General features: G+C 43.2%; 1 protein-coding gene across 1 annotated transcript; it reads left to right on the plus strand.

Moving 5' to 3' along the window:
- Positions 1-2,568: 2,568 nt before the first annotated feature.
- On the plus strand, positions 2,569-13,171 carry LOC132768974 (melatonin receptor type 1A-like). The gene is made up of 2 exons (XM_060765485.2): positions 2,569-3,859; positions 9,739-13,171. The coding sequence occupies exons 1-2, from the start codon at positions 3,676-3,678 to the stop codon at positions 10,515-10,517; spliced, it is 963 nt and encodes a 320-aa protein (XP_060621468.2). The 5' UTR covers positions 2,569-3,675; the 3' UTR covers positions 10,518-13,171.
- The last annotated feature ends 205 nt before the right edge of the window (positions 13,172-13,376 follow it).

Genomic DNA, 13,376 nt, shown 5'->3' on the forward strand with positions numbered 1-13,376 from the left:
AATAATCTTGCACCATGCAAACTGTTGAAGTTGCATCCAATGTGTGTCTGCTCAATAGGAAATGCCATCGAATTCATTTGAACTTGAGCCATGGCTGACATTTGATATTTCACTTACAGATTCATAACATTAAGTTATGAACTCATAACTGTTTTAGATTCATTTTTTTCATGTCAGAAGCAACTTGAGAAATTACAAGTCACTTCTGGTGTGAGAGAATTGGCCGTCTGCAAGGACGTTGTCCAGAGGATGCCCAGATGTGTTACCATCCTGTGGGAGGTTTCTCTCATGTCCCCACATGGGAAGCTAGAGCTGATAGACAGGAGCTCACCTGGTCTCATGGATTCAAACCGCCAACCTTCAGGTCAGCAGTTCAGCCAGCACAAGGGTTTAACCCATTGCACCACCTCGGTTCCTTTAGATTCAGTAATGCTACTTAGTCCAGTAAGGCTGTCCCACAGCCCATCTAAACAACCAACAGCCACATGGGCAAAGGAGGATTGAGATGCTGATAGAGGCACAAGGAAGACACCACTTCTACCAGCCTCCCACCTGCAAATACGGCTGAAACAATCAGAAGTAGGATCCCCTGTTGCAATTCCTTGCTGCCTCAATAGATAGTGTGGCACTTTCTGTCAAATTTACTATGGGATATGTATCAATGAAACATCTTTCCTATGTAACTACCAGATATGTCAGCCATAGCTGGAGGTGAGGGTAAGTTTTTTAAAACAAAAAAATTGAAATTCCAGAATATCATGGAGAAGATTGGATCTCTCACGTTTGTCATTACTTTGTGGATGGGAAACTGGGTAGATTAACTATCCATGGTGCTGAACCTATTTGAGGGCTAGAGTCAGCTTCTAGAATAGATCACTTAAAAGTGTGGACTAAAATCAGGAGCAGATTCAGGGCCCTTCCAGACCGGCCCTATATCCCAGGATTTGATCCCAGGTTTTTGTTGGGTTTTTTTGCTTACAAGTGGATTATATGAGTCCCCACTGCCAAATAATCTGGGATAAAAGGAAAACCTGGGATCATATCCTGTGATATAGGGCCTGTCTGGAAGGGCCCTCAGTCACAACAGATACTAAAGCCACACAACATAGGGACTATGATTTAACCTTTTTGGCAAGTAGCAAATTGCTATGTGGGGTAGACACAGGGAATGCTGTGGATGTAGCGTATCTGGACTCTCAACAAAGAAAACCTTGCCTTAGGGTGATTATAGGCTGGAAACTATGTGGAGGCACCACATAACCAAGGTGTGCACATGTTTGGGGACACGCTTTCTAAGTGCTATGTTGCTTTTGTTAGGGAAAACTACCCTAAGTATATAGCAGAGCATCCAAAAACAAACAGGATACTAAAGCTGAGCATCAGCTCACTAGCGAGAAGAGCATGAAGTGCAGTGTGATGTGGGTATAAAGAATTCAGAGCTTAAGAGGCAAACATGAAGAGTCCAATCTTTTATTAAAAAATCACAAAAGATTTATTTACAATAATAATAACTAACTATATTTCTTCTGAGTAAAGAACTGGTTCTGAGCTACTCTAACACCCATCTCTTGTAAGATTTCAAGGGGGGGGGGGGGACTCCAGTCACTACATCTCTCCTGACACACAAACAGAGAAAGATCTCAAAGCACACAGTGCAATATTTGCCATACTAAATTGTAAGAAGGAAGAAGTCAGCTCTGAAATGGCTTGAGGTAGAAAAGTATCCTTTTTAAACAACCATAGCATGGGAGAAGGGAAACCCTGAGACTGTACTAATGCTAACTTCTCCTCGTTGAGGATTTGAGACTTGGGCAGTGTGGGGTTGAACTCCAGCAGCTTTACTTTTAATAGTTCTAGATTGGATTTCTTAGACTACATCTGGAATAGTGTGTCCAATTCTGGGCAATGCAATTGAAGGGAGATGTTGAAAAGCTGGAATGATCAAGAGTATGGAAAACAAGTTCTATGATGAGTGGCTTAAAGAGCTGAGCATGTTTAGCCTGAAGAAGAGAAGACCGAGAGTAGACATGATAGCCATGTATAAATATGTGAGAGGAAGTCACAGGGAGGAGGGAGCAAGCTTGTTTTCTTGTACCCTGGAGACTAGGATGTGGAACAATGGCTTCAAACTACAAGAAAGGAGATTCCATCACTTGGAAGAACTTCCTGACTGTGAGAGCTGTTCAGCAGTGGAACTCTCTGCCCTGGGGTGTGGTGGAGGCTCCTTCTTTGGAGGCTTATAAACAGAGACTGGCCATCTGTCAGGGGTGCCTTGAATGCAATTTTCCTGCTTCTTGGCAGGGGGTTGGACTGGATGGCCCACGAGGTCTCTTCCAACTCTAGGATTCTGTCTCCTCCAATAAACTGCTTGCTGATTTTGCTGAACTGGTGTGGTGACTAAGTACAGAAGTATTCCTAGTTGAGACTCTCACAAGGAAAGCCTTGTCATAGGGTGGCTCTAGGCTGGAAACGACTCGAAATCACCCCATAGCAAAGGTGTGCACATGTTTGGGGACAGGCTTTCGAAGCGCCCAGTTGCTTGACTTGGAATAGTTCTATGTCCGGTTTCCTCCTGCCTCCGGTTCGGAAAGAGTTAAAAGCCGGCTGGAGCGGGCGAAGAGCAGCGACAAGTGTCCGCCGCATCCGCTATACAAACGATATAAAAAGGGGCTGCTGCTAAGGGCAGCGAATGTCGACGAGGAGGAGGAGGAGGAGGAGGAAGGGAAGAGCGCGGATGCCGGGGCTCCTGCGCCTTCTCCCTCGGGAGAAGGAGGCGCTTGCGGGGAGGGGAGAGGAGGGACAGGCGCTTGCGGGGAGCTTGCGAGGAAGAGGGGGCTCCCCGCACACTGTGCCTCCCCTTCTCTCATCCCTTCCCCAATCCCTCCAAGATCTCCACAACATCCCAGAGAAGCAGGAGCGAGGCGAGCGAGGAGGAAGAGCGCGTGGGATGGGGGCGCCCCCTGAAGGGAAGCCCCTGGGATGAGCGCGCCAGGAGAAGCCTGCGCCCCAAACTTGGAAACGGGGGAGAACTTCCTCGCGCTGCCTTTCCCCGGGTTCCTAGGACGGACATGGAATCGAGAAGCCCTCCTCCTCCTCCTCCTCCTGTTCCTCCGGCTCTCTGGGAAGTGTTGTTGTGTGCCTTCTGGAGAGCCCATCCCGGGTGTTTGGGGGGCTGAGAGGGGGCCCAAGGGGAAGCAGATCTTCCAAGGAAAGGAGCCCAGACTCTTCCATCAACTTCCCCGCCAGGAAACCCCGAGGAGTTCTCCACCCGAGTGGCTGGGAAGTTCATCTTTAGGGGACTCTCGTTTCCCCCCTTCTGGGAAGTTCTTTCGGAGAAGCCCCCCGTGGCGCAGTGGGTTAAACCCATGTGCCAGCAGGACTGAAGACCGACAGGAGAGAGCGCGGGTGAGCTCCCTCTGTCAGCTCCAGCTCCCAATGCTTGGACATGAGAGAAGCCTCCCACGAGGATGGTAAAACATCCAAAACATCCGGGTGTCCCCTGGGCAACGTCCTTGCAGACAGCCAATTCTCTCCCACCAGAAGCGACTTGGAGTTTCTCAAGTCCCTCCTGACACGGAAAAAAGGGATTCTTGTGCGCGTCCCTAACCTTTTTGCCTCCGGGCTTCCCTTGGCCTCTCTCGACCCTTCGTTTGGCTTCTCCTGGGAGCTCCAGGCATGGAGGAGGCCGGCTCCTTGCAGAAGAACACCACCGCTGGTGGGGAGCAAGGAGAGGACCTCTACCCCATTTGGGCGGTGACTTTCCTGGCCCTGGTCCTCATCATCACCACCGCCGTGGACGTCCTGGGCAACCTCCTGGTCATCCTCTCCGTCTACAAGAACAAGAAGCTGAGGAAAGCAGGTAAGGCAGGCTGTGCAGGGTCTCCTTCTCACACTTTGGATACTCTGCTGCTGCTTCTACACAGCAGCCTGAAGAATGCTGGTTGGGAGTCATTAGCCTTGAGATTTAGCAAAGGGACAACATGGGGTTGGGGAAACTAAGAGTGCCTCCCCTCTGTCACCAGCCACTCCTCAGGCATGGGCAAACTTCGGCCCTCCGGGTGTTTTGGACTTCAACTCCCACCATTCCTAACAGCCTACCGGCTGTTAGGAATGATGGGAGTTGAAGTCCAAAATACCTGGAGGGCCCAAGTTTGCCCATGCCTGCACTCCTGATGTACTCTGGTAGAAAGAAGTCCTCCTCTGCCTCAAATATGGTCTGAATCTTTTGGTTCCTACCAACATTTCATTCCCAGTTTGGGTTATTTATTTACTGTATCAGAAGTGAACTGAGGCTACAGTTGTAATGTATTTAAAAACACAATCAAGGTTTTAAAAACTTAGCATTATACTAAATAATGCCAAGCATTTAGTGCCTCTGGTGTTGCTATAAGAAGGACCTCCATTGTGCATGTGGCAGGGCTCAGGCTGCATTCCCAGTTAGGTAAATAAACTGGTTAAACTCCTTTGAACTAAGCTTAGGCATGAGGACTATGTGAGGAACACGGATGTAGTGTCAAAGGTTGAAGTCTGGGCACTTATGAGCATCCTTGAAGCCACACCCCCAAGGAAGATCCAAAAACACAATCCTATTGAACTACAATCAACACTCTACATTGACTGAGGCTAGCAGGGATGGACAAACTTTGGCCTTCCAAGTGTTTTGGTCTTCAACTCCCACAATTCCTCACAACCGGTAAGCAGGTTGGGATTTCTGGAAGTTGAAGTCCAACAACCAGAAATTCCAGAAGTTTGCCCATGCCTGGGTCAATGTCACAGGGCTCCATAGATGTGAAAAATGGCAAGTAAAAAAACCCACTTTTTATTTCAGAGGAGCCCTTAGTAGTGCAATGGGTTAAACCCTTGTGCCGGCAGGACTACCGCCTGAAAGGTCACTGGTTCGAATCCATGAGACAGGGTGAGCTCCCATCTGTCAGCCCCAGCTTCTCATGAGAGAAGCATTCCACAGGATTGTAAAATATCTGGGCATCCCCTGGGAAATGTCCTTGCAGACAGCCAATTCTCTCACACCAGAAGCGACTTGCAGTTTCACCTATCTAGGAATCTCTAGGTCCTCCTGCATGACTTTATGATCAACCTCTGCTAGATTACATAGAGTTTCCTAGAGAGATGCCCCAAGAATGTGTAGGTTGTCAGTGGTCAGCTTGCAGCAGTTGCAGTGGAGCACCTAGAGGTTCCTAGAGAGAACATTTTCATCAAATCTGACAATAATCAGATCCACAAAAGTCAAAACTGCAAATGTGAAGGCTGACTATCTATATTTGTATGTAAACCAATAGATACAAATTAACATGTGCAAATACACACGCATGAAACAATGCCCTACAAATGTCATTTGTTCTATGTAGCATAATAAATCAGGTTAACATCCAATTAACTTGGGAGAAAAAAGTTAAAAGCTAATTAGCTTCATATTATTAACTATAGCCCTGAATGGGAAAGGTTCATTATAGATCTTTTTTTTTTTTGTAATATCTGTTTTGTTTTGTTTTGTTTTGTTTTGTGTTGCTTTGCTCTCAGCAGCAAAAAGGACACAGTGTCGAAAGCATTGCCTGAAGAACTTCAGTCCAAAGCTTTGTAGATCTTCTCTCGGAGCTCAAAGAGCTGCCAGGTTGTCTCATTAAGGGTTCCAAATGAATTGTATTCAGGAGATTTAAAAAAGTCTTCCCTGCATGCAAGAAAACACTCAGGACTTACCATCATAAACCTCCAGAACCACAGTAAAAGACTCTCCCTGTGTTTTTCTATGCGGATCTCATTGTATTTGAAAGATAACTAGCAATACAGCAAAACATAATTTCTTCAAGAGTCTTAGGCATGTTATAATCTGTCTTCAAGCCTGTACCATGCCCTGAAAATATAACACAGTGAAAATTTAGGAGGGAACTCATATTTGCTGAAGTGTCCCCACTGTAAGCTAAGCTATAATTGTTTCCAGATGGGTTGGCCATGTTACTTGGTTGCAAGTAAAGCATCCAGAAGTGCCTTGAAGACGTCACCAACTAATTGTGGTATAAACTTTGATAGGCTAGAGTTTATTCCATCAGATGGATAAAGTTATTATCCCAGGTTGTCAAGTTATTAGGCAATCACAAGAATATTAAGCAACTTCATTGGATCAAACCAAAGTCTTTTCTAGTTCAGTATCCTGCTTCAAGGCCCCCCTGGTGGTGCAACAGGTTAAACCATTGAGCTGCTGAGCTTGTTGAGCAAAAGGTTGAATCCAGGGAGTGGGATGAACTCCTGCTGATAGCTCCAGCTTCTGCCAACCTAGCAGTTCAAAAACATACAAATGTGAGTTGATCAATAAGTACTGCTTCTATGGGAAGGTAACAGTGCTGCATACAATCATGCTGGCCACATGACCTTGGAGGTGTCTACAGACAACATCAGCCCTTCGGCTTAGAAATAGAGATGAGCACCACTCTCCAGAGTCGGACACAATTAGACTTAATGTCAGGGGTAACCTTTACTTTTTTATCCTGCTTCACACTGTGGTCAGCCAGATATATCTTGGAAAGTCAACAAGTAGGACAGAGTGGCATTAATCCCTTCTGAATGAGGTTCTCCTGCAACTTATGTGCACTAAACTTCATATATAGCCATCCTGTTTAGTAGTCAATAATGGCCTCCTCTTCCATGAGTTGATCTAACTCGCTTCTGACAGCTGCCTGAGTTGGCAGGCGTTGCCACATCTAATGTCTGTGAATGCTGTCTTCAAAAACATTGTCTTTATTACAATCAGTGCTATTTTGGGAACAATTATTGCACATTTGTACTATTTTTAGGCACAGCCATATATACATTCCAGCTTTAGCATAATTAGCACCATCTGTACTTTCCTACATTTTATGTCTTTCTGATGAGAGTTGAGGGGTTTTTTTGCCAGTAAAGTGTGTGTTTGTGTATACCTGACAATTTAAAGCAGCACTTGATGTATTTAATGAAGTGGAGATGTCACAAAAGTAAGATGTCACAAAAGTTTATCATAGTTTTAATTTGTGACAAAGAGTGGCTCACTTTCTCTACTCTCCAAGATATCATATAGCTACTAGGATTCATCCGGACTGCCTTGGTTCAATGCTATTAAATTATAGTTGTAGTTTTAGAAGATTGTTGTCCTTTTCTGCATAAAAGTGCTGGTACAGAAAATGTTAAAGACCTTCTAAAACTACTACTCCCATCATTCCATGCAATGAGCCATGGCAGTTAAAATGGTGTCAGACTGCATTAATGCCACAGTATAGATCAGGCATGGGCAAACTTTGGCCCTCCATGTGTTTTGGACTTCAATTCCCACAATTCATAACAGTCAGTAGTCTGTTAGGAATTGTGGGAGTTGAAATCCAAAACACGTGAGGGCCCAAGTTGGCTCATGCTTGGTATAGATGCACTCCTAGTGGCTATATCAGATTCAGAGAGGCAGGAGACATCTGGACAACAGCTAATGGGGAGCAATCCTTATGCTTTTGGCTTCTCTTCCCAGAAGCAACTGTTGGCCATTTATACAAAGAGCAATGGTAAAGATTCACACAGACTATGATGCATAAAGCTCAGTGGAAATGATATAAGAAGCTGTAAGGAATTGATGACTCATTAATTTATCTGTAGTTCCTTTAGACATCTGATCCATGTATGATTAATCCCAAAACTCCAAGAGACTAGACGTCAAGATGGATTAGCCATTGCTTTACATATCTGATTGTGAGTGGCAGTCCTCTTTGTGCTTACCCAATTGTAACATTGAGCAATAAGATCTCAAGCACACTTCATCCTAAACTCTCAAAAGTCTTTGAATTTATTACCTTATCTTCAAGTAGAAAACTCAATTGAAGATTTTGTTTTCAGCCTGAGGACATAGCTGGTTCTGCCGCCTCCTTTGGCATTCTCTGCTTCTCTTATTTTCTTTTAAAGTGCATAACCAGGAAGGGTATTGAAAACAAACAGCCTTTCAATCCTTTGAAATTTCCGAAGAGCCTCTTCTACTAAAAGCAGCTGAACTTCCGTCTGGGGATACGTACCATTGCCAGTGGGTAGACACAGCAGACAATTTGAGAGCTTGCCATGTTTCTAATGCAAAATATCAAAAGACACATAATATGTATGAATGCCTCACTGAATTATAAACTCTGGGATTATCAAGTGGATCTAGATCAGTCAAGCCATCCTGTCCATTCAAAGTTATATTTTACTTGGAAAATTTCTATCCCCATTTTGATTGATTTTTAAACAAAGGTACACAAATGATGGTGGAAGTGAGATTATTATTGCTCTTGAGAGGACATATGGCATTATCTCGTTTCCTTCCATTTAAACTTGCAGCTTAAAATCAGGGACCTTTGAGATTGTCCACACTGCAGAAATATAGGAGTTTGGTGCCATTTTAATAGCTCCATCATATGGAACCCAGGGGTGTGTAGTTTGTTGGGCACCAGAGCATTCTGGCAGAAGAAGCGCAAATATTTGTAAAACTACAAACCCCAGAATTCCATAGCATTGAGCCATAGCCATTCAAATTACTATAATTCTGTAGTGTAGATACACCCTTTGTGTTTCAAGGTAATTTAAGTGAGTCTAGTGCCTTCCCTTCTCCATGGAATGATTCTCGACTTATCCACAGGTCATATCAAAATCCATACTTTAGGCCCTACATCCTGCACTTGACTAATACATGTGGTCGATTTATAAACACATATGTATAATAATGTTTGGGCCATGCTGGTGGGCCTTAATAGGGTTGGCACTTCCAAACATCTTTGTTGAGAAAAGCTGAGCTAATTTATTTCTCATCCTATTTGGAATAATTCATTAACCACAGATTAGTCTAGCCAATGTCGGGCTACAACTACCATTAGCCCTAGACATCACAGCCAGTACTAAGAGATGATAGGATTGTTAGAATAAGAAAGTTAAAATTCTGTGTTGCTTTTTATCTCCTTTCCCTTCCAAAGTTGCTATTTTTTTTATGTCTTCAACCCAGTTTTAAATATAGAATAAAAATAGTTTCCAAAAAAAGTTGAAAATACTCCACGGCTGCAGAAACCACAGTTTGCTGAAAGAGGAAGTTTGGGGTCATTGTAAGCCACCATTACAACTCTCTAACCAGTCCCCACTTTCTTTTATACTAGATTGTGGATTGTAAAGTTTGTGCAGGTGCTTTCATATTCTACTGCTGGGTAAGATCTCAGACTGGCTTATATGTCTACATTTAAAGGATAGACCCTGACCTCAGAGTTATAATCTGAAAAACAAAAACAAAACAAAATGAATACAAGAAAACTCAAACACAATTCTTAGTATTTATAATATTCCTCAACTCAGTGGAATGGCTGTTGTGGAAAGCTAAGACCTTATAGAGCTGGCATTGTAGGAGGATTGATGCTGTCTGCACTTTCCCTCTCTCTCTGTTCTACAATTTAGGGAAATGGCTGCTAGATAACTGGAGTTTGGGGTAGGCTGCTCCAGAGATGTTTTGCACAATAGGCCTTTCAGTTTCATCACCTCTAGAATAATCACAGGTTTTGAACTGGGGAGAGCCATAACGGAAACGAGCCCCTGCACTGAACTCAAAATACCAACTTATTTGCAACATAGACAAGTGCCATTTTGTAGTCTGGTGTCACAAATTGAGTATTTTGTTTTAGTAGATGGAGAATAAGTTAACTGCTTATGTATCAAGAACTGTTAACTTTGTATCTAACTTTTACATTTGCATTCTAGGCAATGCCTTTGTGGTCAGCCTGGCCGTTGCAGACTTGCTGGTGGCACTGTACCCCTACCCGCTAGCCCTGATTGCCATTTTCCATAATGATTGGGTTATGGGCTACCTTCATTGTCAGGTGAGTGGCTTCTTGATGGGCATGAGCGTCATAGGCTCCATCTTCAACATCACTGGCATTGCCATCAACCGCTACTGCTACATCTGCCACAGTCTGAAGTATGACAGGCTCTTCTCCATCAACAACACACTTTGTTATGTGGGCCTTGTTTGGGCTCTTACCTTGCTGGCCATCATGCCAAACCTCTTTGTGGACTCCCTTAAATATGATCCTCGGGTGTATTCTTGCACTTTTGCCCAGTCCGTCAGCTCACTCTACACCATTATGGTGGTGGTTGTCCATTTCTTCTTGCCCATCACTATCGTCAGCTACTGTTATCTCAGGATCTGGATCCTGGTGCTCCAGGTGCGGCGACGAGTCAAGCCAGATGTCCGTCCCAGAATCAAACCTCATGATTTTCGGAACTTCCTGACCATGTTTATGGTCTTTGTCCTCTTTGCTGTCTGCTGGGCTCCACTCAACTTCATTGGCTTTCTGGTGGCACTGAAGCCAGCATTGGATTCCTCCATACCAGCGTGGCTCTTCACAGCCAGCTACTTCATGGCATACTTTAACAGCTGCTTGAATGCTGTGATTTATGGAGCACTGAATCACAACTTTAGGAAGGAATACAAGAGAATCATTCTGACTCTATGCCAGCTGGCTTGTAGAGCGGACTAAAAGAAATTCACTGAATTCAAGCAGAATTTGATCTCATAAAGCTGGATAGAGCATACATGAGTCCTTCTGTGACCACAGGGAAGTAACTGAGAACATAATTCTACATAACAGAGTATTTGATGGTGTGCTCTCTGAATGCAGCCAGGGTCGAGAGTTGTACTTCAGGACATAACTGGCATAGCAAATCCTGACTTCTTATCAGTGAAATCGTGTTGGTAGCTGATAGAGCTAAGCCAAGTAAATTGCAGCACATAATGCATTATTTATTCCATGAACTGCTTTCCAGGCTCTTGTGGATTTTTGAGCTTGTTTTCTACAGTACCACTAAGTCAGAGATTGCTTCTCAGAAGGTTTCTGATAGTCTCCAAAAAGGTTTTGTTAAATGCAGGGATTGTGGCAAGGATAACCAATCAGTGCATATATGAGTTCTCGTTCTCTCTCTCTCTCTCTCTCTCTCTCTCTCTGGTGCCTCCCTCTCAAGACTTGTACACCGTGTCCCCAGTCTGAGATAGAATATGCATAGAGATAAGTGGGGGGGGGGCTCCTTGGTTGAGAGAGGAAAGCTTTCAAGAGATGCAGCTCTTGAAAGCTTAACACATTTGTGACACCATGAATTGTCATGAAGTATCATCTATCAGATACATGACCTACTATTTAAAATTTCAGGTATGTCCAATATGTTTGGTTTGGTATGGGTTGTTCACACTTAGATGAGATGGGAATCACATGCAGAAAATGCTGAAAGTGATAATTCGATTAACTCTGTCCATGCTGTGAACTATGCAGTTCACTTCAGCTATCGTCTTTTTTGTCCATGGATACAAAATGAGCTCAGTCTAGAGAAAAGGAATATCGGAATGGCTGTGTGGAACTAAGTCAGGCAAAAACTTTTGGTTGCATGTTGGAAAAATGAGTGTGCACTTGGGCTGAGGAGTGGATCACTAGACCAGTCAATTGATTAAATAAGCCACCATGCCCTTCTCTCACCAGGTTTTTCCCTGTTGGAAAAAGAGACAGAACACTTTGGTGCTTGCATTAGCATTTGCCCTGCCTGTTATTGATTATAGCTGAGGGAATAAGGATAACTCCTCCACCTAAACTTGTACTAGATGAGAGGAAAACTGTTTTTCTATTATATGCATAAAACTGATTCCTACACACTTGTACACACCACCACTTTTGCAAAAAAAAAAAAAAAATGGACAAAATTAGCCATCAAGTAAAGTGAAGTTGAGATGGTCATGACTTACCAGGTCCTGCAATATCACTTTCCTAGTTGTCCATCATCTATATTTGGCCACAGAGAAAACATTGTGGGAAAATCAGCTAGACCAGGCTTAGGCAAACTTTGGCCCTCCAAGTGTTTCGGATTTCAACTCCCACAATTCCTAACAGCCTACTGTGAGAATTGAAGTCCAGAACACCTGGAAGGGCAAAGTTTGCCAATGCCTGAGCTGGACTACAGTGTGTGAAGACCTGGGGATTCTGGAAGCTGTATTCCAAACAAGCAGGAATTGGTAAAAAGGCTCTCCTTGCAAACTGAAATGGCTGTTGGTTAGTATTCAGAAGTGATGGGGTTCAGTCTCAAGTTGCTCTTTCCCCTGGCATCATGAAGAACACAAAACTATCCCTTAAAAATTGTATGAGGATGTAGAAGATTACAGTATAATGAATCTCAACTTCTTAGAGAGCATATAAAAGCAAATAAAATCATGGTTTGTTTTTCAGATCATCTCATTGAATGTAACACATACTTCCAGAAGTCTTGTAAGGGAATACTATTAATATGAATGGTCAACAATAGTAAGAAAATAAAGGTAGCCATAAGAAAAAAACCCCTATACCTATCAAAACTGCAATGAATATGTTCCATGTGTTGTCGAAGGCATTCATGGCCGGAATCACTGGGGTGTTGTAGGTTTTTTGGTCTATATGGCCATGTTCTAGAAGTATTCTCTCCTGATGTTTCACCTACATCTATGGCAGGCATCCTCAGAGGTTGTGAGGTCATCTATGGGAGGATGCCTGCCATAGATGCAAGTGAAACGTCAGGAAAGAATGCTTCTGGAACATGGCCATTCAGCCCAAAAAACCTACAACAACCCAATATGTTCCATATTTCAATGAAATTCGGCATTACTCCAGGTTTTTTCAGGATTTGGGTGAATTGAGAATGCTTTGATACACAGTAATTTTGACATAAATTTTGCAGTGAATTTCATTACCGTAGTATTACCAAGATCACAGAAGAGCCAAAAAAATCAAGGCAATTTTCTCAGATCTTTTGCAACTTCCGAATACATTGTTGTGTTGGCCTGTTTCAGCATAAAAAGGAAAGAAGGGATGAATCTAGCAAAATCTTTAAGTTTAAGTGATTTACACCTTGTACACTCTACTGCATTGGAAGACATAAGTTTATATCCATGGAAACTCGTGTGAAAATGTTGCAGTCTTAAAAGTACTGCAACATTTATTTTTGTTGTTGCTGTTTTCCTTCCCTTCCTCTTTTCTGAAGTGTTCCAAAAGACCATCCGAAGACAAGAAACTTGTCTTTAGCACGATAATGTCACAAGCAAAAAGATTTTCTATGGTTGAAGTAACTTTTGTGTTATGCCTAGTATGGACCAAAGTACAATAAAAGAATGCCATTTGAACAGTCTGTGATATGTGTTTTCTCTAGCCTGAGACAAGCTTTTCTCTATAAAAAACAGGATGCTCTCAGATTAAGCTTTTACTGTGTCATCACCCTGTTTTATACTCTTGTTTTTACAGAAAGTCAATAGAACATTGGCTTCGGTTCATAACTCTCTCATATCCCTGCCCCCACACGCATTTTCTGAAAAAAATGATGAAGGAGGA

The sequence above is a fragment of the Anolis sagrei genome, chromosome 2, assembly GCF_037176765.1.
Source record: "Anolis sagrei isolate rAnoSag1 chromosome 2, rAnoSag1.mat, whole genome shotgun sequence".
Lineage (NCBI taxonomy): Eukaryota > Metazoa > Chordata > Lepidosauria > Squamata > Dactyloidae > Anolis > Anolis sagrei.

What these genes read in the sequence shown, in the direction of transcription:
- LOC132768974 (XM_060765485.2), top strand. Translation starts at nt 3,676, where the DNA reads ATGGAGGAGGCCGGCTCCTTGCAGAAGAACACCACCGCTGGTGGGGAG. An exon ending in CAAGAAGCTGAGGAAAGCAG is followed by an intron (nt 3,860 to 9,738) that starts GTAAGGCAGGCT and finishes TTTGCATTCTAG; the next exon opens with GCAATGCCTTTGTGGTCAGC.